Here is a 25999-nt window from a genome sequence, read left to right as displayed (position 1 = left end):
AACATAAAATATATAAGAAATTGATCATGTTAAAAAGAGCAGCCACAATCATCATAACTAGTATAAATTAATGTTCTTATATGTTACTCAGAAGAATGAGCATGAACTGAAAGAAAATCAATACACATTTTAGTAACAGAGCAATGAACTCCTCAATGACCTTAGATCCAGATGTGTAAATGCATTCAGTCTCCAAATCAGTTCCATTTTAAATACTCATTTGTTTCACACTCTGTGTAGCAGGAGACAATGTTTAAGAACAGTGTCTGGAATGCGGTTCTTTATTACAAATTAAGGTAGTGACTAAGAGATTCAAATTTCCAGGGAAGAAGAGGAACACCTGAGAATCAAGTTCCTTATATTTAACTATCTAAGGAGTAGAAAAATTCATTGCTCACAAGCTCATTGCTGCTGTCAGAGACAGGAGGTGTTAAAGTGTTTATCCTCATGTAGTACTTCCAAATGCTTCACTAAATGTAACACTACTTTTTAAAAAATTTCTTAAGCTGTATTTTTTCTTTTTAATTCCTTAATCTATATATCCAGCAGCTATATACGCTCGCTCCTTATATCACCTTTAAATTAACCCATTCATGTCCATTATTTTCACTTAAGTACAATTTAAAAAATAATTATGCTCCCTCTTTAATCAGAAAAAATAAAGTTTAAAAATGTCAGTTATAATTTGAATAGCCCCTAAAGAAGTGATAGGCCTGTTCTCCAAACCACCGTTAAAGTGAGTTTTTTTGATATCAAACAAGATAATTTATGATAATGAATATAATATATGCATATTATTGAGAAGACTACAGTATAGTCTGTAACTAAGAATATACATGCATATATATAGATGCATTTATCTACCTACCTACATATGCATACGTGTGTATATATATATATATGTATATATAAATATGTGCCCATACTGATGAATAATGCTCAATAAAAGAGTTAAAAATAATCAACCGGCCTGCAGAAATCAGATGAATCCATTCTCTGAACAGCAAATTAGATCAGTGGTTCTGAAACACGAATATGCACCAAAATCAACTGTAGGGCTTGTTACAACAGTGTGCTGGGCCCCAATTCCAGTTTCTGATTCAGTGGGTTGAGAGGGGGTTCCTGAGAATGTGTATCCCTAACAGGTTCCCACCTATGCGTGCCAATGCTTTTGGTACAGGGACCACATTTTGAGAAAAACTGCTCTAGATAAGTTTCTCAGATTTTGAAAAATAAAAAATTTCAGCCCATCCCCAAAACCCACATCCCTAGATTTGCATCTCTGTCAACAAGACTATTGTGTGGACCTTTATTCTTCATGTTTTATACTATAAAAACATTTTATACATATGCAAATATACATATATACATATATATTTGTTTTCAAAACATTAAATAACACTGCAAACTGAAGTTATATACTTCCCTGAGTTCTGCATATTATATACCCATAACAGGATGTTGTATACATTGAGAATTACCAGTTCAGATTTTCAAATACAAAACAATTCATGTTATTAAACAGCCATAATCTCTTAATTTAAAATAAATGCAATTCTACCTTTAAATTTTTATTTCTTAAGCTGAGTGATGAAAGCAAGAGTGTTTGTGATTTTAAAGGTTTTTGAATATCTTAAATATTTTATAACTTTTAAAAGAACTGATCATATTTTAAAGGTAAGAGGGAAAAAATCTTTATATTCCTACTATTAGTTTTTTCTTATTTTGCTTAGCTTTTCTTTAAAACAATTATATTACAAAAGCATCCATCTTACCATTTTTCTTTTTCTAGACAACTAGATAACTTGATATACAAAAGGTGAATAAAAAAAGAGCCAAACAATATAAAATTATTAAGATAATGAATCAAAAATCAGAGTTTTCACAGAGGAAGCCTGAGAGAACATACAAGCAGTGATGTATAGCTATACTTTGGACAAAACATTTTTTGCACATAACCTATATAGAAACCAAAAATGTTATTGTTTTTAATATTTAATATATTTGTGCTGTTAAAAACCAATTTACTCACATTTAGAAAACAACTGGGAAATTAAACTTTTGAATAAATATGATTAGTTTTGGTTCAGTTTTGCAGTCAAATTTTGTTATGGTTATGCTTACTTGTAATTTTCTTCTCTATGAATGATGCCGTATTAATTTATCTTTTCCAAAAAGTCTGATGATGCAAACGTAAACGTTAAAGCACTTGATGGCACATAAAAATTTGCATGTTGCCCTATAATTATTCCAGGCATCATAGAGAAAACAAATCTCTAAACACTGACAGATTATAGGCTGTTTCTTTCCTAAACCATGAAGTCTAGGTTTCTGAAAATCTAGAAGATCAGTAAAAGATGAAGAATATATCATTCTGAGAAAAATAGATTGAGAGATGGAAGTAGTGAATTAATTTAAGAAAGCCTTTAAAAATAATATTAAAAAATATAATAACATATTATTTAATTATATCATTGAAATACAAAATAATATAATGTACACTAAATAAGAATGAATTGGTAATAATTGATGTTGTATCATTAGTTTCTCTTTGAGATTCCTTAATCTCACAAACTGTTTTAGGATCTCTTTCCTGACTATTTCAACAAGAAGTCTGCAAAACGCTTTGCTTTGTTAAAAATAATACATAAACAAAAGAATTCTTATGTATTTTCCATCATCCAAGTACTCAATAGTTATTTAAATTTATTATTTGAAATTATTAATGCCCACTTCTCTGCTCCATGGCATTCTAGAGATGAAGGGTAAGTTGCATGTTTGAGCTGTGGACAAGAGTTGTGACTCATTTTGTTTTTTTCTATCATTGTGACTGAGATAAATATTTTGAAATTTCGTGCCTTTTCTCTCCCTGAATGCAAAGTTAGCTTTAGCTGTATTATTTTAACCTAAACTTTAGCTCACATATCAGACAATTTAATATACCCCTCATCTTCTTTTATCTTCTAATTTTATATTTTGAAAATCAGTATTTCATCTCTTTAATTTGTGCCTCTGCCTTTTCTTTTACCATCCTCTAGTTTGTAACTTTGTTCTTGTTTTTAACAAGAATGATATCAAATTATGTACTTTTATTAAAAAATCACATCTCTGATTGAAGGAAACATACACAAAATACAATTATAAATGTTAGAATGGTTAAGAAGAGAATTTACATCTGATGAAGGATTTCTGCTTTAGTATTTCTCACAAATACATTTCCACTGGCTGTACTAATATTTCTAAAAACATAAACCTATAGCCTGAAAGTACATAAAGCAAAATTAAAATATGATAAACTACAACATTAGTAAAGTTTTTCAGAACATTTAATAAGAATAAACACTCTTTTAAAATGTACTCAAAAGTACCTACATCGACAATTAGGAAATCCAGCCAACACCAGGCATTGGTGAAGTATGTTTTATAACCATATGCAACCCATTTCAGAAGCATTTCTAGAATGAAGATGTAAGTGAATATCTTGTCAGCATACTCCAGGATAATTTTAATGGTCTTTTTCCTTTCAATATATATATCCTCAAAAGCCTGTGAAAATAATACTCAAATTTCAATCATGCCAAACTTACAACTTATGATTCATAACCCAAACAGAAAATACAGTTCTAATGGTAAGACCACTGAAATATAACACTGATAAAGGCCTGCTGACTTTCTTCTGGTTTACTGCTACTGCATAACACTTATTTCTAGCCTTCTCACCAGTGCTGCTGCTGGTTATCAGAGGATAATAGGAAGAGTGTAAAAGAGTAAAATTATTTATCATCCTCTAAAAGAATCATGATCTCTGATACCTGTAGGGATTTCTACCTTCGTGACTCCCCATTTCTTCTCCCCACTCAAATTGGGTAAGTCCTAATAACTTAAAACATGATTTCAGAGTCAGCTCCTCTTATGAACCTTTCTCATCCTACACTCTCCTACATACCTACTGGCAGAATTTTGAGCCTGTCTTTCAGCTCTTACATGCTTCTGCATCCCAGTGCCTAGCACTGAGTCAAGAACATAGCAGGAGGCAAAAAAAGGTTTGCTAAATGAATGACAGCAGTAGCTTAGTAGGGTTATAGAACACAGAGGATGTATTTTTTTTCCTTTGAATTCTGCATCCATGTTTTATAATTCAAAGCTTCAGCTCTAAAAAACACTGTTATATTCACTCTATGAATGTGGCACTTCTTGCAAAAAGTTCATATCAATACCGAAGAAGACAGAGAAGTTAGAACAGAGAGAATGGACTAATGTGAAAAAAGAAAATCCTAGCAGCTGGTAGCGGTTCTGAAAGTCAGTGGACTTCAAGTGCAGGGAAGACTTCTAGCCTTCAGGATTTTCCTGCCCCACCACCCAAGTTATAAGGAATCAGGCAAGCCCCCTGTACAGAAACTATGGCAATGACTCAGTCCTTGAAATGCAAAGACAAGGAAGGGGCTTGGTCACAAAGAAGAAGAAACCTGCTCCTAGAATTTGGGTACAGGATCAGAGCAGGACCAGCAGCATCTTGCTGCTGAGAACCAAATACCACACCTGAGTACACCTTGCTCTGACTGGTCTCAGAACCTGAGACAGGATTCAGCCTGCAGGGTTCTAGCTTCCAGGACTGATTTTGTTGATGTGGGAGCTGGGGCAAGGGCGTCATGACTTGAGCTTTTCTTATTTCCGTTCCCATTCACTTGTTTCTATTTGGTGTGCACTAATCTTCCCAAGGAGCCACAACACAGTGATAAGGCACAGGGCTTTGACTTTAGATCTCAATTAAGTTAGAGCTCTGTCACTTACTAGCTTTGGGACATTACATAACTTTTAAAACTCTGCATCCAGTTTCCTCATTGTTAAAATAAGCAAAATACCACAATCTCACAAGATTGCTTGGATATTAAAATGAGAAAATCTGTATAAAGATTTTTAAATACAGTAAATATGTACCAAATGAAAACTACTACTTTTTATTTATTTTGTAGACAGGTATTTAAAAATCTAGCTTAACTGGCAAACTCCCTGAGTAAAGACACCAACTTTTCTTGAAATACCTTTCCCTTTTCATTCTCATATGATTCATTTGAATTCAGTTTTGAGAACGCCTTCCTCCAAAATGTCATCCTCTTTTTTAGACATTTTGAATAAGGGACGACTCTAAACTTTAATTTCTTGTCATCTCCTGCTGAAAGTCTCATTGCATATGTGACTCAGCATGGAATAAACTTCCTTAGTTATTAGGAATACAAGATATTGTAGATACTATCAAGATTTCTACTTTCATGACACCAGGGAAGTAGAATAATGCTTTTTTTAAATTACATTTTCTGTTTCTGAGAGATGAAACTTGTTAGGAGAGGCAATCCCCTATCCACTGTGGGTCCTGATGGTCCCTGGGTGTTCTTGCTGGGAATGCCAAGAGTACAAGACCCCAACTCCTCTTTACCCAGAATATTTCTCAGGGTTGTGTTTGCAGTGAGCAACCATGAGGAACGAGACAGTGTCTCTCTCTGAAAACAAGAGCAGGGTTGCTCACTGCTTGGTATAAAAGAATGGGTTCCCTAAGCTCAGTGTTCCTCTGCTGTGATGTCAACCTACTATAAGTGCAGCATTCATCCAGGCCCATAATATGCCTTCAGAGGACCTGTGGACAGGTGGACCCAACACAAACATATTGAAGCTCATGCTACTTTCTGTGCCTTGAGTAATAAAGTCATTTGTCACTGATCCTGGCATCTCATATCTTCTGCCAGCATTCATGAAGTAGTGACAGGTTAACATATTGGCCTGTAAATACAGTAAAATCTAATCCCAGATCCATGAAGACTATAAGGCAATTTATAAAGTTTTTGAGTATTCTGTTTTAGTATAATGGAACTCCCAGTAGCATATCTAGCTGAAACTGGGCTCGTCATGACTTCTAATGGCACATCTCTGTTAATATCAGCAGGAAAGAAAGACAGTGGAGAAAAGGCTAGAGGAGGTTGTAACTCTCCCAGATCCCATTCAGCCCTCATAGGAGGTGCTCGCTGTGTGTAGATGAGAAACTTGTCCCATTCTCACCCTCAAAGTACATATTTTCCTATGCAATAACATGCAAACTACTTCATAAGCTGACGCTGCCTACCTTTCTCATTGTATCTCTGGCCACCTGTACTTGTTCTTCCTTCCACAACACTCTCTATAGTTCAGCAGCTGAATATCTGATGCTGTCTTATGCTTCTTTATCATTGTATATTTGTTCCCCTCAGCCTACCTTCCCTGGCTGGAAAATTCCCTATTCATCTTTCTAGACCTTGCAAAGCACCATCTGCCTTTCTGGAAATTGCAAGCAGACAATTGTTCTCCTTGTTACAGAGCTTTACCATGTATACACTTCACTTACAAACACATCCCAGTTCTGCAGTCACTTGTTTGTATCTCTTTGTTCCCCACTGCTATCTTAACTCCTTGAGAATAGTACCTGGATCTTATCCACCTTTGCATTCAGGGCAAGAAGAATAACGCCTGGCATGTAGGAATACTCAGCAAATACTGACCTCAGTTAACATTTTTATCCTTGGTACTAATCATAGGGATCAATTTTAGGTAAAACAACTTGCCATGATATTTTTGTCTTTCAGCTATTTTACTAAGAATATTGGCATAATCAATTTATTGACTTAGGTGTCAGATCACTTACCAGAGCACCACTGCTGAGTAGAATCATGAGAACAATGAAGCTTTCAAACCAACTGTGTTCAACTATCTTGTAACAGGTTTTCCTGATGTTCCACCAGATTTTTCCTTTCCCTGACTCTATGTTAACTTGGCAGCATGGGAACCTCCGTACACAACCTGGCAAGAAAGACCTGCATGTAAAATCTTGACATTAAGAGTAAATAAAAATTTAAAAATACATTGTTTAATGGAAAGCTTTCTCTGTGATACTCCCTCAATCAAATACTTTCTAACACCTATACCTGCAGTTTCAGACAGATTTAATTTGGATGCTGCTTTCTCACATCCTCTACCTCTCCATGCTGTTTTCTTAATACTTGTCAGTTATTTTTAACTTAGAATGTATTCTTGTCTTCTGAAATTCCCTAATTTCTCATCAATCTCCTCCACAGTGCTTATACCACTTTTAGTTGATGTATATGTGAAAAAATAAGTGAAATAAAATTGGGGACAAAATGCATGGCAGGGCCATCTTTGCTGGCAGACGAATTTCCTTGAGTGTGGATTCAGTCTATGATTTGAGATGCTTTCACTCCTCTATTAAAAAAACCCTTTGAGAATCACCATTCTAAATAATATTAAGAAAATTAGTGGGGAAGTCCCTAAAATTAAGTTCAAAAAATAATACCTTGATTAGAAGATACAGATGGAAGTGTCTCAAGTACATATTCTAAGTTAAAAAACAATCTAACTTTGGGATCCTAGGTATGAAAAAATTGAGAAAAATTTTATTTAAAAATGTTTAGATTATTAATATATTAATTCATTCATTTGTCCATTAAACATTTATTAAATATCTTCTCATGCACTGAGTTCATACTCAGTTCTGTACATAGTTTCCTGTCCTTAGGATATTTTTTTTGGCTTTGGTTAGGTAGATAGACATGGAAATAAATGACTATAACTAGATAAGACAACTAAAATGACAGATGTAGAATGGAAGAAGTCTACCTCATCAGACTTGTTTATTGAGAAGGAGAGGTCAGAAGAAGCTTCTTGGAAGCAGTGGAGCCTGAATTGAATCAAACCATCAGTGAAAAAGAGTTTGGGTGGAATTCCAGGCCAAGAGGACAGCAAACAGTGGTATGCACAGGAATTGTAACCAGTTCAGAATTGTGATGACAGCAAAATGCACATAAGAGGTAGGGGTGAGAGATGAGGTTACAGAAATTGGTCAGATTATGGAAAGCATTTATCCCCACCCTAAGGAGTTTCAAATATATCCTCGACAGGCTGAGGAGTAAGTGAAGGTTAATAAGTAGGGAGTGAAGTAGGAAGTCTGCAATTTAAATAAATGTCCCCAACAGTGTGTGGAGGTTAGATTGGAGGAGGGGTAGAGAGAGGGATGGGGGTAAAAAAAAGACCAAGAGCCAGAAAACCATTTAGGATTCTGGTCCAGCATCTCTGTCCAGATGGATAGATTAGGGCAACTCTAGTGAGGAATTAGAGCAGTAACAGGTAAGACATATTTGGCAGGTAAAATCAGCAGGACTTAGTGGCTGATTGGATATGAAATGTAAGAAAAACAGAGGAGCTCAAGATGACTGAGTGGATGTCAGCAATGAAATGATAACGATAGGAACAGGCACTGACTAGGGAGGTAAAGAGTTTGAGAGAATAATATTGAGTGAAACGAGTCAGGCAGAGAAAAAGAAATTCCACATGTTCTCACTCATTGGTGGGAGCTAAAGATAAACAAATTAATTCACCCACATACACACACACAAAAAAAAACCGGGGGGGGGGAGGAAGAAGATATAACAACTATACTTTTTTGAAGTTGTTACAACAAGCAAACGGAAAGGACATTCTTGGGGGGGAGGGAGGTGTCGGTGACGGGCCATAATAATCATATACAGTGTATATTGACAAAATAAAAAAAAAAAAAGAAAAACAAACAAACTAATTCACCCACATACACACACACACACACACACACACACACAAAAAAAAAAAACCGGGGGGGGGGGGGGGGGGGAAGAAGATATAACAACTATACTTCCATGAAGTTGTTACAACAAGCAAACGGAAAGGACATTCTTGGGGGGGAGGGAGGTGTCGGTGACGGGCCATAATAATCATATACAGTGTATATTGACAAAATAAAAAAAAAAAAAGAGTTTGAATTGCCTGTGAAACTTCAAAATACAGATCCCGTAGATATTTGGAGCTGTGAATTTAAATGTCAGGGAAAAAATCTGGCTAGAAAAGAATATGTAGTAATCATTAGCATATATGTGTCTGCTGAGGTCAGAACAGTTTCTGAGGTCACATAAAAAAAGTATTTAGGATGAGAAGGGAGAAGAGCCAAGTCTAGAACACTCTGGAACAACAATATTAAGGGACAGAATTCAATGGTTGCTGTAACCTGCCCACACTGGTTCATGACAACTCATTAAATTGTCAGAAATTTTTGCTAGTCTGTTAAATGCCTCCATTTCTAAATATTAAATTATATAAACTTAGAATCCAATAACTTACTTTAAAAAAGGGTAATGAATGCTATAAAATCATCACTTTCTAATTATTTTACTATATTTTACTATTATTTATTCTCTTGAGGAAATTTATGTCTCTTCTATCTGGATGGTGGAAATATGTTATACTATTGAGCTGCTGTGCATCTCTTCCTAACTCCACGTTCAGTGAAGTCACATCAGTAGTTGAAATCAGCTATAGTGGGAATCTTCACTCTACAAAATTCTTCAAATGCTATAATCAGAGCTTCCTGATTTTCTAAAGTAGACTTTAGAAACAGATAAAGAAAATGCTAGTAAAACAGAAAAACAGTGAAAGTATGTTGTGTTTGTAGTCATTACACTGTGAATAGCACAAAAATTGAGAAAATATCTTATTATTTAAATTCTATTATCTGATTTAGCAAAGACTCGCTCACATAATTGATGAATGAGTGAAGTTCTGACATACAGCTTCTTTGTTTCACTTTCACCTTACTGATAAAAATACCAACGAACCTTCATGTTAAAACTATATTTGTTCATCAATTGCAATTATGGTTTGTCTATAAATGCAAAAGTTTGGCAAAATTCATCAAAAGCATTCTGTGAGAAACAATTAGATAGATAAAGTATACAATTAAAACAGTGGTATAGAATCATGCCTTGGTATCCACAGGGAATTGGTTCTGAGAACCCCATGGATACTAAAATCTGCAATGTTCAAGTCCCTGATATAAAATGGTGTAGTATTTACACATATCCTATGTACATCCTCTCTCATACTTTAAAATCATCTGTGGATTACTTATAATATCGAATACAATGTAAATGCTATGCAAATAGTTGTTATACTGTACTGTTTTTTAAATTTGTATTATTTTTGCTGTTGCATGATTATTTTTGTTGGTTTTTTTTAAAAAAATTTTGATCCATGGTTTGTTGGATCTTTGGATGTGTTATACATGGATATGGAGAGATGGTTGTATATTACTATTATTTGTAAACTGTGTGCCACACACATACTTAATATCAGTAAAATTTATAATGAACAGATATATGTCTGCATACTTTCTTTTTGTGGTGAACTAGGTGTTAAACATTTATTTGCACACCACTGGGACAGGAGGAAGAAGAAAAAACTTCTCAGAAGAAGGACAGAGAATAGGAGTAATGAGAGAGGTACATGGAGACCAAGAAGCTACAGTAAAATAGAAGTCAGGAAATAAAGAGGAAACTTGAATGGAGCCATGAACGTGAGAGGCCCAGAAAGATAATAACTGAAAAATCTAAAAATTAAATTAAAAAAGTTTAAAGTTGATTAAAACCTAAACATTCAAAATTACTTTGAAGAGAAGGAAGAATTTAAAAGGAGTAACGACAATTAATTCTCCCGTTATAAAATTTTATATGAAAATCCTCATTTTAGATGAAAATAGCATACTTGTTTGAATTAAATAAGTAAAATGACAAAAGCAACAATAACAAAAACAAACAAAAAATAGATGAAGGTTAAAGGGGAAAGTGAGAATACAGCACTTTTTTGACACATGTTTTAGATATTTGCATTTTAGGTACTTAAAAAAATTAATTTCCTTTTCTATAAAACAGCATATTTCATTAAAATGTATTGAGCCTTTCAAGTAGGCTTTCAGATAATCATAAGGTGTATGTCCTAAAAAAACAGAATTAGAATCCTCTTGATGAGCTATACTTTTACACAAAGTCTTGTAATGGATTCTTTCATGTTTCTGAAGCGAAATTAGTATATTGATCAAGTTATACAAGGTATTTCCTAGCACTTTAATTTCCAGCTCTATGGAAATGTAGCAAGCTGTGCTTCCCCTCCCCCCACCCCAAGTCTCTGGAGGTTTTGCTATCATGTATATTTTATGTGTTCCTGTACTTTCTCTCTGGAAGTTTCTAAGTTCACAGGAGACTAAAACCGTGTCTGTTATGCCCTTCCTTTCTGCTCACAGCACTTACCACAGTCCTCTACACGGCTTAATGTGCTGTGTATCATTGATTTTTTAAAAAAAACTTACCCTCCAAAAAGAGTTTTATAATCTTCTAAGCATTTCATCACAAAAAAATTACATCTTTGTGAATTCTTGAATTTACACAAAGATTGGGTGAAAAAGAAAAAAAAAAGAAAAAAAGTGGAAAATATACACAAGAATTCATTTATCCAATGTTAATCACAATTAACATGATCTCAGATGTGAAAGGATTTCTCATCATTGTACTTAAAATAATTACCTTATATGTCAAATACATTTAGTTAAGAGATAACATGTGATAAAATGATATGAAAACACAGTAAAAACGTAGGATCAAAAATTAACTTTTTCAGGGCAAAAGAAAACATGAGAGACTGTAAAAATTTGAAATGGAATTTTTTTTTATATCAACTTAATGCTTGAGACTTTAGAATTTATCTAAAACTTAAAAACAAAGTTCACATGCAGAACACAGTCCATCTGCTTCAAGTATAAATTACTGGAGAAAAAAAGTTATCCCTTTGGTTAAGAAGATTTTACTCTCTGGGGTTTATTTTTGTCAGTCTTAAAATTGAAGAAAAGATTATTCTTATGGCTGAGGGAAGAAAAAACACTCTACATCCTAATTAGAAAAGTAAGCAAACATTTTATCTGAGATGAAAGTACATAAATATTGCCCTCAGGGTTGATCACACCTCAGAGAGTTTCTCTCTCTTATTTTGAGGCAGGAGTGCTTGACTGCCTGTCTGGCTTTTATGCCAAGGCATATCCCGAGAGAATTCTAACCTAGCTGGTTAGCAGTGGTATCACACCTCTTTAAAAGGACTATTAGTTAAATGTAAACATAACAGAAGACCTTTAAAACATTTTAATGGGTCCCAGTGTGTAAATGTTATTTCTTTTGGGTGGTTTCATTAATTTGCCTTCATGATGAAATTACATAAAGTCTATGCTGTGTTTCATCATGTTAAACCAATCCTCTCAAATAGAAAAGAAACCATTGACTTTTTCAAAGATGGACTACCCATTAACAAAAAAATAGAACTGCACGGTCAGTGTAATTAATGTAAATATTGATTAGCAAAACAGGCTTTTTAAGATGTTAGTTTTTGAAAATGTCTAAGTCCTCTAAAACAAATATTTTGTTAACATTTTCTTTCCTAAAAATCCCAAAAAACTAAAAGGCACAAAGGAGTTGGTTACAAAGGAGTTAGTTACTATGTTTTAAAGTTAGAATCAGTTATTAGTTATTTTGTATGAAGTTAATGAACACAGAATATTTGGGGGGAAGATGAGTTGGCCCCTCCTACCAAATTAACAGAAAAGACTTTTTTTTATTAAAGAAAAGAGGTTATCCTTATTTAGCTCTAACTTTGATTATGTAATTTACTAATTGTATGTATACTACAAGAAGAGAACAATATAAAACCAAGCAGAATCAAAGAGTCATGTCATGTCCGTCATTATACAGGTTGCCAAGACAGGTAGAATCGAGGATAGTGAAGAACAGTGCCGGGTCTAGGGAAAGAGTCTGAAGTCTTGAATGACAGGGCGACAGTTAAGACATTGCATAAGAGGGAGGAGGAAAGGGGAATAAAAGGAACAAGATACAATCAATAAAACACATTTGTAAAGTGATATTTATGAAATTGAAAAGAATGAACAGATATGAGGCAATAAACAAAATCATTTTCGCATTCATCTTCAGTGAAAGCTTTTAACTACTCTGATTTTACTGTCTCTCTTGCTTCCTTTGATTTTTCTGCGGCTTTTCAGGTAACAAAAATCTCTGCAGGCCAAATGCTGGGCTTAACTGGCATTGGTTCAAGCTCAGCTCTTGCAGACCAATTATGAACTTGTAAGAGTCATTTCCAATGTTAAGTGAAAAAGTTTACGATTTTTCATCCTGACAAGCCCACTCTTCTCAAAGTCTCCACGTTCCATGTAGTACAGAAATGTGTCACATAACATTTTGGTCAATGATGGGCCAAAGATACCAGAGTGAAGCAATAGTCTAGGTGTGCAGTAGGTTATACCATCTAGGTTTGTGTAAGGACACTCTACGATGTTCGCACAGTAATGAAGTCCCCTAAGGATGCTTTTGTCAGAACATGTTCTCATTGCTAAATGATGCATGACTATATATTTTCAGTTTCTGAGATCCCAGATGTAGAGTCATCTTTGACTCCTCTCTTACTTTGCACCTCATATCCACTCCATCAGCAATTTCCTACAGCTCTAACTTCAAATAATACAGTAGTCCCGCCTTATCCGCTATTTGGCTTTCCATGGCTTTAGTTACCAGTGGTTTTAGTTACCTGAGGCCAGCCACAGCCTGAAAATATTAAACAAAAAATTCTAGAAATAAACAGTTTACAAGTTTTAAATTGTGCACTGTTCTGAGCAGTGTGATGAAATCTTGAGCCATCCCACTCTGTCCTGCAGGTTGTAGATGCTCCCTACCCATTGGTCACTTAGTAGCCATCTTAGTCATCAGCTGGAAAAAATATAGTACGCATAGGGTTTGGTACTATGTAAGGTTTCAGGCATCTACTGGAGGTCTTGGGATGTATCCTCTGCAGATAAGGAGGCACTACTGTACTCACAATCTCACTATCTCTCCATCCCCCCACGCTATCACCCTAGTCTAAGCTCCCATCACCTCTCACCTCGATTACTGCAGGAACCTCCTAGAAATCTCCGAACTTCTGCCATGGCCATCCACCCATCCACTTTTAAGATGACACGTTGTGAGACTTTTAAAATCAGTTCCTTATACCATCCTTCCAAGCTCTTATGTTCCAACCTCTGCTATGTCTCTGATCTCAACTTTTATCACTCTTTCCCTCTCTCATTCTGCTCCATCAGTACCGGCCCCTCAATTTTCCTCAGATGTTATGCATATCCCCACCTCAGGGGATGTGCCTTCTTTACTCTGCCTAAAATACTCTTCCTTCATGTATTTGCATGACCCACTTAAAATTTCTTCGGTTCTCTGAACAAATGTCACCTTGTACAAAGGCCTTCTCTGACCACTATATTTATATGACAATAGGCCACTAGCCCTCATTCTTAGTCCTGCCCTTTTCCTTTTACTTTCTCCACAGCACTTACCATGTATCTGACCCACTGTGTATTCACATGTTTACTTGGGCAAGAGGCATTGTTTTGTTCACAGCACTATCTCCCTCCAGAACTGGACCTAACCTACAAAAGGTGTTTAATAATTATTTGTTTATTGGAAGAAAGAATGATTAATTGAACAAATGGCTGAAAGGCTGAGCAAATTGGCTGCTCTGTTGAATTTATCAGGCTGAGGCCTCTTAACCCAACAGGTCCAGAGACTGTATAATTCACCCTAGAGCACATCAAAGTGATGTGACTCAGACATATGTGTCCCTTAGTAACTTTTTGATGGTGCAGACCAACATTCATTTGAACATGTGTTTCCATAATCTCTCTTCTACATCGGTCTCAATTTAGAAGTGAATTATCTCAAAGTAATCACAAAATTATTTCCATGGATGTTTTATAGGATTAAAATAAAATTTGTAAAGTTCCATCTCAGTAAGCTAGCACACACAGTCTGAAACAGCATAGTGTTAATACTTTCTGTAAAGGGTTTAAGTTTTTCTAAAGTCCTTTTCTGGTTTGAAGCCTTAATGATGAGCCCAACTTCCTTCTAGTTATCCTAGAATTTTAAATCAGGGTTATTCATAAAATGAATAGTGGATATCTTAGAAGCATCTGTACAAATTAAAGGCTACATGCTACTAATCAATTTATTGTGAAACAGGCCATATATGTTGATGAAATTCTTAAATGCCTTTACCATGAACACTTCTAAAGGAAACTCCATGTGCTTTGCTTACAGCACTAATTTTAGCAAACACAAAATTTATATTGACTGAGTATTATATTCCTTTGCTTCTCACATAAAATGATATTTAATATGTATTTAAAGAAAATGTATGTACTCATTGTAGTTCGCAGATATCTTAGTTTACCAGCCATTTTGCTTAATGCATGAACATTATGAAGACTGGTTGAAGAAATCATGGAAAATGAAAGGAAGTCAATGATTTCTAAAACAAATACTGACACTGAGCGTAAGCCCAAGAGTCATCAGCATCAATGCTAGCATAGCTTCCATATCTTTGAAAAACAAGGAAAGTAGAAGGAGCAGGAAGACAGGCACCGTGCTGATTAACTTATAAGCATTTCTTTATTTGATCCTCTCACCATACCTATGATATGGATGTTGTTGTTATCCCCATTTTACAGATGAGGTATATGAAGCACAAGATTTAAAAATGTTCTCAAGCTCTCACAAACAGTTAGTAGCAGTCCAGTTAAAACTCATGTTTTTCAGGTTCCAAACCTGTACTCTGTATTATTGTATTACTGCAACTCTACTTGTGTTTTTACTTAGATGATACAATATTTTGTCAGACAATACAACATACTTTCCTGGGTAAACATCAAAGTTGCTACTTTTAATAAAATCCCTGGCAAATACAGGAGTAGTAAGAAGGTCAATAAGGCAGAAAGTGAAAAGGAATAGAAGAAGGTACTGTTAAAAAAAAAAAAAAAAAAAAACAGACTGAGGCCAAACGTAAAGGGCTTTTCATGCCAAGTTAAGGATTTCAGATTTTATCCTATAGGCCAAGTGCTCTCAAATTTTACCATGCATCAGAATCCTCTGCAGGGCTTGAGCTCTATCCCCAGAGTTTCTGATGAACTAGTGACTAGAAAGGAAGAGGTTAGGACTATCTCAAAGTCTTTAGCTTGAGAGGCAGAATAGATCATGATGTTACTAAATAAGATAAAGACGGGAGGACACTGTAGATTATGTGGAGGAGACCCCAATAAAGTTTGATTTCGACTTATTAAATTTGAGATGCTTTAAGACAACAGGTAGAGATGACCAATGGAGAGTTGGAGGCAGATCTGGAACTCAAGAGTGAGGTCAGGGGTAAGGACATTGATTTTAAGAGTCAATAGCATATAAATGGTTGCTGAAACCACAGAAGTGGATGAAACCCATCAGAGCTTCAGACTAAGAAAAGATAACTGAGGATCAAAAATGTGGGGAGACAGCATCATTTACAGGACGTGCACAGAAACAGTCATTAAAAGAAACAGGGAAAGGAATTCAGAACTCTCCAAGTTGTAAAAGAAGAACGAAGGTAGAGTGTGGCCTCTGAAACCAAATTAAGGAAGAATTTTGAGAAAGAATGTGGCCAACAGGATCAAACAGTTTACTGAGAGTTAGTGAGTAGCTCCGATTTTTGATGAAATAGACAGTAGCACAATCTATCCCATTATCTCGTATTCTAGCAGTTCCATGGAGCAGGGAATATAAACTAAGATCTAAAATGAGAAGTATGAAAATCCTATGGTAACAGAGTGATTTACAGTATAACACACTGTCACTGGAAATTATTGTTAGTAGAGTATCATAAATGTGGAAGCTAAAGCTTAGAGAGCTCCAGTGACTTGCCCTTAAATCACCATTGAGCCACGGCTGAATCGGCATGTAATGAAGTCTTTTAACTTTTTAGTAAACAAACCAAAACCCTAATAAATGGATGCTAACCAAGGTCTTGATTTTTGTCTTACCATCTGTGAAACAGGCCTCTGGCTCATCTGAATTCACAGGTTCAGCCTCCGCCTCTTCTCCTTCTCCAGGCACAGGGTTATCAACAGTGCTGCACTCCGAGGAACTCGATCGATTCAACACCTAAAAAGGAATCAACCACCCCACCAGATAGTTCATTTAAGGTTCATTCAAATCCTGCATTTAAGCCTTATATAATAATCACAATCATGCAAAATACTATGAAAAAAGATTAACAGTATGATGGCCGTAAAAAATGTATAAACACACATTGAGGTCAAGTAACCTTACAATGCATCTATACTTGATCTTTCTATCTACACTTCCTGTGAAAAATAAATTTTATTATCTTTATGATGCGAACGAGTATTTGGACAAAATTAGCATAAAGTAATATTTTGATGTTAACTATCACCTTTGCAAAGTATTGTCCACATCTTATTATTATATTTTATGTTTAATATAAATTTACAAAGATGAACAATTATTATTTTAGGATATCCAAGACCCTAATGGCAATAATAATATACAAGTGCTAGATTGTCAACAACTGACAATTGAAAGGTCAGATCTGACAGCTGGCAGAAAAACTCGTTAATAGTTAAGATTTAAAAAATTGGTGTAAGATAAAATTCAAATGCCTTTTTCTGTTATCTCTTGGATTTACAAATATGTGTCAGGATAATATAGATAGAAGTTCTTTGATCAAGACCAAACAAATCAAATACTGTATTGGAATCAAAACACCAAAGTCCATACCAACACCATCCATTTTAGAAATAAAATTTTAGAATATAGTAAAAAAGGTCATGAAGTTTATATTTATAACATCAAAAGAGCAGCAAGTGAGCACAACATGCAAACTCAGAAAACAAAGATTCAATGAAATTAAATATGGCAGACTCACACATGGGAGTAATGAATTCATTATCATTATGATCGTATAATTGACCATAACACAAACAGGGTTCTCCCCGAAATGTTATGATCAAACACGATGTTTACACACACACATACACAGAAATTTCTAGAAAAAATACATACAGCAATTGTAGCAAAACTCTGTTAAATTTTCCTAACATTATTTTATAAAGAAGTAGAGCAGCACATTAATGAAAGAGTTCATTTTTCATTGGTATTTGCTAATTGACATGTGAATATTGAAAACTACTAGTTATTATGACATGTTTCTCTTATTAAGATTACAACTTTATTTTTATAAGTAGTGTAAGCAAATGCAAGTGCTAAAAATAAGGAAATACAGCTTCAGTTAAATTGATTCTTCAGTCTATTACTTTGCATTAATATCATAGGCTCAATCTAAAGTATTATTTTTTAGAGACTGACTTGTAAGCTAGAAGTATTCTTTATGAGTACCACATTAAGTTTTCAGTGCTATTATTATCACAGAGTATACAACACCAGTAAAAATGGCATTGATAAAGTACTGTACATAAGGAATGATGGAAGCAAAGTTCTTTTTAAAACTGGAATAAAGAATTATGAACACCCTATTAAAAGTGGTATTATTCCCATTAAATTGAGGAATTTGTTAACAGTTATCAGTTATGAACAGTATCAGTATAACTTTACATTTAAAAGTAGATTATTTAAACTAATTAAAAATTTATCTAAAATTACTTTAAGAAAGGGAAATGGAAATTAATTACGACTGAATATTCTGTGAGACTTAGGGTTTTAAAATATACATTACTCAGGGAACAATATTTAAAAAACTTATAATTATGAATCCTATTGTGTGAATTACCACAAAAACCAACATTAAGTACCATATCTAAAAGACTACAATTATTTGATGGGCTCAGTTCTCGACATTTCAGCTGTCCCTGGAGGACTGAAAAACAAGGGCCCGTGATCCTATGAAGATGAGATTAACCTTTTCAACCAAAAAAAAATTACTGGCTTGAATTTTGAGGGGAAACACTGGGAGGAATTGCTGATAAAAAAAAATACAAATAATCTCCTTTCTATTAATCAAACTATTAAGAATAGGAAATAGCAATGATGATTTTCTCTTCCTTGTAAGAACTTTTCAATACAATGATTCTTATTTGCAGAACTCTGACAGATTAAATTAATAAAACATCTTCAACATCAATATTTACTTTTCTCACTGTCTAAAAGAGCATTAATGAAAAAGACTTATGTCAAGTTAGATTATAAGCAAGTAAAATTCAGACGACCTTATTTAGTATATCTTGCCATTAAAACATTTTTTTTTTTTTACATATGCAGCTTGTATGGCAATTTTTTGTCAATTAAAGTAAGAGTTTGGCTTAGATTTTATATCACAAATTATAGTTATTCAATATTATTCTTCATTAAAACAGAAATTATTAAAATATTTAACATGAATTGTAATTAATTTGTATTACAAGCTGTATTATTGTGGTTAATAGATTTTTAAAAAAAATCAGCACTTACTTGGGAATGCATTAAGTATTCGAACAGTAACTATTTCAGTACTTTATATAAAATTAAATATTTATGTGCATGGTCTACCAATATAGGTAGTTTAGTTCTAATCTAGTCAGCCTTTGAAATCTATACTCATTAAAGCATGTGTCTCTAATAGGGTCCTAAAAGAATGCCTTTAAAATAGAAAGGCTGATATCTATAATAAAAATTTTATCTTTAGGAAAAGTTCATTTAATTCTCATACCAGACATTGCTAGATTTGATTACTGAATCTTGTTTTATTTTCTTTACTATACATAGAATCTCATGCCAATCATTTATATATTTAACTTTGTTTTTTTCATTTCTATAAACTCAATTATTTGTTTAGTTTTGTTTGTAATTTTTGAAATGGGAAAATAAATATATTGTATTAAGAGAAGTTAAATAAATAATTTAGTATAAAAAATTCCCTTGTGACATTATAACTTGGCCCTTCTATAATTTTCACATGGATTTGGTTTTTAATAAAAAGTAAAATATGCTTTTTCTCTATCATTTATTTGCTTCTCAACAAAGATAATGTTTTATAATTGGCAGTTAACAAATAAATAAAATACAAAAGTGTAAGAATAGAATCAAGGAAGTGAACTCACTAGTATCAGGAATAGTAAGTTTTCCATAGTTAGCATTTCTGCCTCTTTATTGAATACTATGGTACTGACTATAAGTACCTTACAAAATTCTGTCTTTTTTTAATATATAAAAGTGGTATACTTGATTCAAACATATTAAATGTACAGCAGTATATAGTGAAAAATAAAAATTTCCTCCAGTATCTCTTGATTCTACTACCTTGAGGTAACCCCTGTATTTGTATATCTTTCTGAATTGTTCTGTGTGTATCCATAACACCCTGTAGTTCTGAAACGATCCTTATTTTGATTGTAATCTTATGTAGCTTCAAGAAGTCCCAGTTATTGAAAATATTATAAAATTAAAAACTTTATTATTCTTCTTGGTTCTCCTTTTGATTGCCTTGAAGGTGTGTCTTCTACGACATTGCATGTGAGTAGACTGTAAAGTAAAGTGTCATGTTAGGAAATGCCCTACATTGATCACTTGCAAATTTTTTACTGACATTTTCTGAGATTGACATTAACATTTTTAGGCTGTTTCATGCTGGTATGGATGTAATAGTGGTTAATGCTAGTTGGCCATTTCTTGTTACTAGAGTTGTGAAGTAAGATTGCCTGTCTAATGACATGCTGACCAGCCACTCAAAAGTAGAAAAACATCAAACATGTAGAAGCACTGTAGAAAACACAGAACTCAACAAAAACCTTACTCAAAGAGGATGGCTGATGTGGAAAACATCCCAAAGATGTTAAATTTAAAGTACATACTGTAAGACTGTTTCACACAACAAAAGAAAAATATTCTTTAAGGCATAGAGCCTAGAATAGTTATTTCACCTGAGCATCAAAACAAAGACACACAAAAGATAGTAAGAAGGTTGACAGAAGTAAATCAAAAGGAAGAGTAGGGTATAAAAAAGAAAAATTATGGAAGATATTAGTGATAAACTAAGCTCCATTCTATATCAATAAGCCAAAAAGACTTTTTTATTAGATTTGAGTCAGTATTATTCATCTTTTAATTCAACAGCTTAATTTTACAGTCAATATCTATAATGATGTTACTGAAGCATTAAAGAGTGAAATAGTAAAGTTCTTGTCAGAGGATCAAAAGATCTTTAGAGAAGAATTCCACAGATAGCTACTATGTTTATATGAGTAAAGAGTCCAGTGTTTTCCAAGTTTACCATTCTATTATGGGACAACTTGAATTTTAAATATTCTTTTCTGGTATAAAACCAAAATAAGCTTTCTTCTTCCTTGCAATTGTTAGGGCCTTTTTCATTTGTTTGTTTTGCCTTCTGGAAAAATGCAAACATTATATCCTTGTAGCCTTTTAAAAATTGGAGATCATCTATGATATTACCATTTGTTTTTTATCTTGAGTGTAGTGATATTTAGTTTCCTTACATGATTCAGCTTTCTGGGCCTCTCAAGGTCCCTGCAATCTTTATTTGTTCTCTATGAAATTTCTCAAGATTATTTTTATAAGGTGATGCCCCGGGTTAAAAAAGTATTCCAGATATTTTTGATCAACGGAAATGTCAGTAGTGTTTTACGCTTTATCTAGATTTTCATGTTACTTCCTCTAATTTAGCAGAAAATTGTCACTTTTTATACTAATTGCAATAAAATCTTGGCCCCCATAATTATGGGCAACTAAAAATCCAGCTCTTTTTAAAACAAAGGGTAAGACATTTTTTAGTTCCTACTGTTCCTTGCTTGTTACTACCAGAGAAACAGTGTGTAGGCTCTTGGGGAACAGCTGCTCATTCAGCAGGAAGCACTTAACAGTTTCATCACAGGGTCAACATGGTACACAGTATTAGGTGTTGGAGACATAATGAGGTCAAATCTCAGCTACCAGCAAGAAGTTCAAAATAAAGATAATGGTTTCACTGAGAGTTTTTATTTTTCCCAGAATCTTCTAACTAGTGCACTCTCTGCACAATAATATGACAACTTATATAACTAAATGATAAGATCTTGACTATAAAAACAGACACAAACAAACAAACAAAAGCAACAAAGTTTGACCATATAAGAAGGCTGGACGGGCTGTAGACTTTTCACACAGATCCTGCAGTATCACCTTGGAGTTCCTTTCTAACATAAAGGTAAGGGGCGTTCACCAACAAGACTTCTAATGCAAAGTGACCATCGTTTTTTAAGGACTCTGTGCATTATCACAGAACTGCTATGCTATTTGCAGAGAAAAGATATTTAAGCAGCTGGAATACAGTGGATCAAATCAGAAGTGTCTTAAAAACTTCAGAAACAAACATTTAAACAGTTCTACTACTGAGGACTGCTAGAAAATTGCAAGGAGTGAGTAAACAAGGATTGGAACCTAAGTAAACATGAAGGCAAAATGTGAGGTAAAAGTGTAGATTCTAAGACTCAAGCTTGTTAAATTTTGTTCATAATTTTAAAACAAACCAGAATGACAAAGAGAAACTAAACTATCTGTATATTTCAATCATTTCTGTTATTCTTTAACACTATCCATAGTAAGGAAGGGCAAGAAAAGAGAAATTCCAATGAATGGAATAATTACCAGTTTTTTAAGCATGTGTGTTTCTAATATTGAAAATACAATGTAAAAATAGAAATTTTACACGAATAAAATGTCTCTCCTAATTTTTATGTAGGCAACTTCTATCAAAGTGCCATGCTCCTAATCATTCTTCACAACTTAAATATTGAGAGTTTTTAGTTTACCAAGGGAATGACCATTGTTTAACACACACCTCATTTTTTCTAACAGTAGTTTGATTATAAAAAATTGTAATAATAATTTGAGTCACATATGTATATACATATATGTATGTATGTATGTATATTTCTCGAAACAGTTTTCTCCAAAATTGTGTGTTTACCTTTACCTTTATAGATAATATTGTATATATGTATATCTTTATTTAGGCTTTAGTTGTAGGAAATTTACTACATTCTGAAATAAAATGGTTTTCTATGAGAATATTGCTTCTAAATCACTACCAACTTTGAAGTAGAAAATTATGTCTCTTATTTAAGAGCACCTTTAAAATTAACTTAAGTAAACTGGAACACTAAAACATTTTTTTTTCATTTGAAACTGTTAGCATTATTATCTCTACAGTGTGTCAATCTCAGGATAAAGTTTTGCTTTTATCATTGCACAATAAATAACAATAATACAAACGTCTTGACAATGACAGAGAAATTTAAGATATGAACTGAATTATTTTACAAAAGGCAAGATTCTTATTAACATGGATTCCCCCCCCCCCAAGGAACTATTAGAGTTCAGCCATTCAACAAGGTATACTAAAAGCAAAATATTATTTGCAAGTAGTTATCCTTCTTTTATAATTTTTTGAAATATAAGATAAGGTAATTCATATTAATCTGTTTCTAATTTAGCAAACTTTTATATTCACTTCATAATATGTTCTATTTAAACCTTCTAGCTTGTGGAGGCTATCGTGATTATGCATATAACCATAAACTTATTCTCATTGGTGAGTAATATTGCTCTGGAAATCAAATTAAACATTTAAAGTACTTATCACTCATTTGTAGGAAGGTCCTATTAACTTTTAATTGATGCATTTTAAATATAAGCAAATATAATCAAATGTTAATTACTGAATTCGTTTAAAAAATAAAGTCCTAGTAATCGCTGTGCTTAAAACTGTTTCAAAATGTACTCAAAGTGTAGACTAGTAGCTGGGTATTTTGGCTCTGCCTTCAAATTCCTAGATACATACTCAGAAAGCAGCTAAACTGTATGAGTCTCGACTTCCTTATCTGTAAATACAGGGCTAGAACTACAATGATCCTTTCCTTTCTGAGATTTTATATTTAGGCCTGAAATATTTCTCCCACAAAAATTGTTTTTAATAGAGTTTTAATCTACTGAATTTAAATGTGACAATTTAATGAGGTATATATCTACACAGAGATAGATTAAATTAGGAAGGGAAGTTGATAGAGGTTTTACAATTAAATTTTGCTTCAATGAATTCTGTTACATTTTGTATCTTATTTTCATAATCTACCCAATAAAAATCTATAGACTATGCACTTGAAATCACCTAAGAACACGAAGGATATATCAAGGAAGTCATCAAGGGAATCACAAAAAATAATGGAATTGCCCTGGTGACGTGCTGTGATATCAATTCATCTATGGAACAATTGTATGTTTCTACTTTCTTGCAATGAGTCAGGCAGAAAGATTTTGTAGCTGAACAGCATGCAAGACACTGAAAAAAATATCATATATGTATGATTTTTTTTAGGTAACCTGTGTAAAAGTGGTCACATATGTCTCTGCCTGGTTAAAAGCACAAAGCTGCATCCTTGATTGGTCCAGTTTGGTTTTACCCCTGTGAGAAGTAAGAAGGTTAGGTTCTGAAGTTTAGAAATGCAGCATGATGAAATAGTTTAGTGACTTAAAATCACACAGCTGTAAGTAGAAATTAGTTACAAGTTTGAAAATACATGCTATATACTCAAGGTTAAGCAATATATTTGAAACACAGCAATAAGATTAAATATCATTTAACATAGACTTAAAAACAACTAAATGGTTATATAATTCTGTTATATGGGAGATGAATCTAAATACTATAATGTGCAAATGCAATCTTTTGCATTCTGTTTGCTCTTCCACAGCAACATTTAAAAATAAGTAATTATCAGTGTGGAGGTGGGGTGGGTATCAAAATGCATATTTTGAAAAGGCATATTCTATAATTAATATTTCTTGATTTAGTTTTAATCCTCATGTTTAATTAATTTTGACATTTTAAACAGCAGTGCAAAAAAAGGAATATTTCCAAATGTATCAAAATATAATCAAAACATTGATTTAAATATGTAAGACAAATATTTCATTGTTTTTAGGCACATCAGCAAATCCTTTAAAGATGGAAAGATTTTTCAAATAGTTTGGAACCAACCTGAAAAAAAGAAATGGTATAAGTAAAATTCTATAGAAGAGTGCCTTTTAAAAAATTTTTTTAAGAATCTATGCAAAAAATACAAGAGAATGCCAGCTTTCCCCAGAGACATAACTGTAAGTAATCCTTAAATCTTGCCAAGTGAAATGCATTTCTGGAAAAGATTATCATGTTTTATATAAAGTGCAATAATAAACAAAAATCTAAATTTCCCTCTTGGTGAATGTAGTAACTGCCTCTTTGAGGAAAAAAGTTTGATAAAAAAATCTAAGGAGAGATAGATCTGATAACAATGTAATAAAAACCACTATAGAGTAAAAGCATATAAAATATTTAACCTGATGACTGCAAATATTTAAACAAATCCTTAAAAAATCAACAAAATGAATGCATTTCATAACAAGTAAGCACATTTAAGTCTCTCCAAAGATGATGGCTTTCAAAACAGAAATCTGAATAGGTAAATGGGTGGATGGATAAATGAATGAGTGAATCAGGTGAACAATATGAATGCTTGTCCTTCTGGCTGAGGTTTCCTTCTGCACCATATCTGCCCAGTGAAATTGTCTCCATATTTTAGGGTCTGGCTCAAGCGCCACCTCCTTTCCTGTGCCTCCAGACTAATACAGTCCCTCACTCACTGCATCCTCAATGGACTTTTTTATTATCCTGTTATGGAATGTGCTTTGCTCTTCTCTGTGTTATAATTGTTTGTATATTTACCTTAGGTGCAATCTATTAGGTTAAAACTTCTTGATGTCAATGATTGCTTACTATCTACCTTTGAAGTGCATGAAGTTTCAGTGTGGCTTTTTGGGGACCCTATATTCATAGAGGGCTAAAAATATTTGATGAATAAAATTTAGAAGAGAAAAACTCTATGCCTATCATAATGCTGGGAATGCAGTCATAGAAAATTTTATGTATTCTCTATTACACACAAATATAAAATACGAATAAAATAACTATTCGGTAAACTAGTATTTATGCAATTAAGTAATAAAGATTATATAGGTAAAAAAAGTTCATGTTTTACATTTTCCCTTTGCCTTTATATTACATTGAACCATATGACATTTCTACTTTTTGTAAATCAGAAATGGTTGAATATTTGTAGTTTCTTATTGTTCAACTTAATATATCCTTATTTTTGTATATTTTTCTAATTCAGTAAATAAAAATTAACTTATATCTTGGTAATTTTGTATTA

At 33.3% G+C, this 25999-nt stretch overlaps 1 protein-coding gene across 3 annotated transcripts in view; it reads right to left on the bottom strand.

The window, feature by feature from the left end:
* Positions 1-25999, bottom strand: part of SCN9A (sodium channel, voltage-gated, type IX, alpha subunit) — a 94146-nt gene that overhangs the window by 27120 nt on the left and 41027 nt on the right. For all 3 annotated transcript variants that reach the window (XM_008590149.1, XM_008590150.1, XM_008590151.1), the window contains exons 17-19: positions 16787-16907; positions 6671-6825; positions 3373-3546 (exon numbers count right to left, since the gene is read on the bottom strand). In XM_008590149.1, the coding sequence (XP_008588371.1) occupies positions 3373-3546; positions 6671-6825; positions 16787-16907 (450 nt within the window). The remainder of the gene's footprint in view (positions 1-3372; positions 3547-6670; positions 6826-16786; positions 16908-25999) is intronic.

This window comes from Galeopterus variegatus, unplaced genomic scaffold (genome assembly GCF_000696425.1).
Source record: "Galeopterus variegatus unplaced genomic scaffold, G_variegatus-3.0.2 Scaffold5873, whole genome shotgun sequence".
NCBI classification, from domain to species: Eukaryota; Metazoa; Chordata; class Mammalia; order Dermoptera; family Cynocephalidae; genus Galeopterus; species Galeopterus variegatus.
This window is presented reverse-complemented; position numbering and strand designations above follow the sequence as displayed.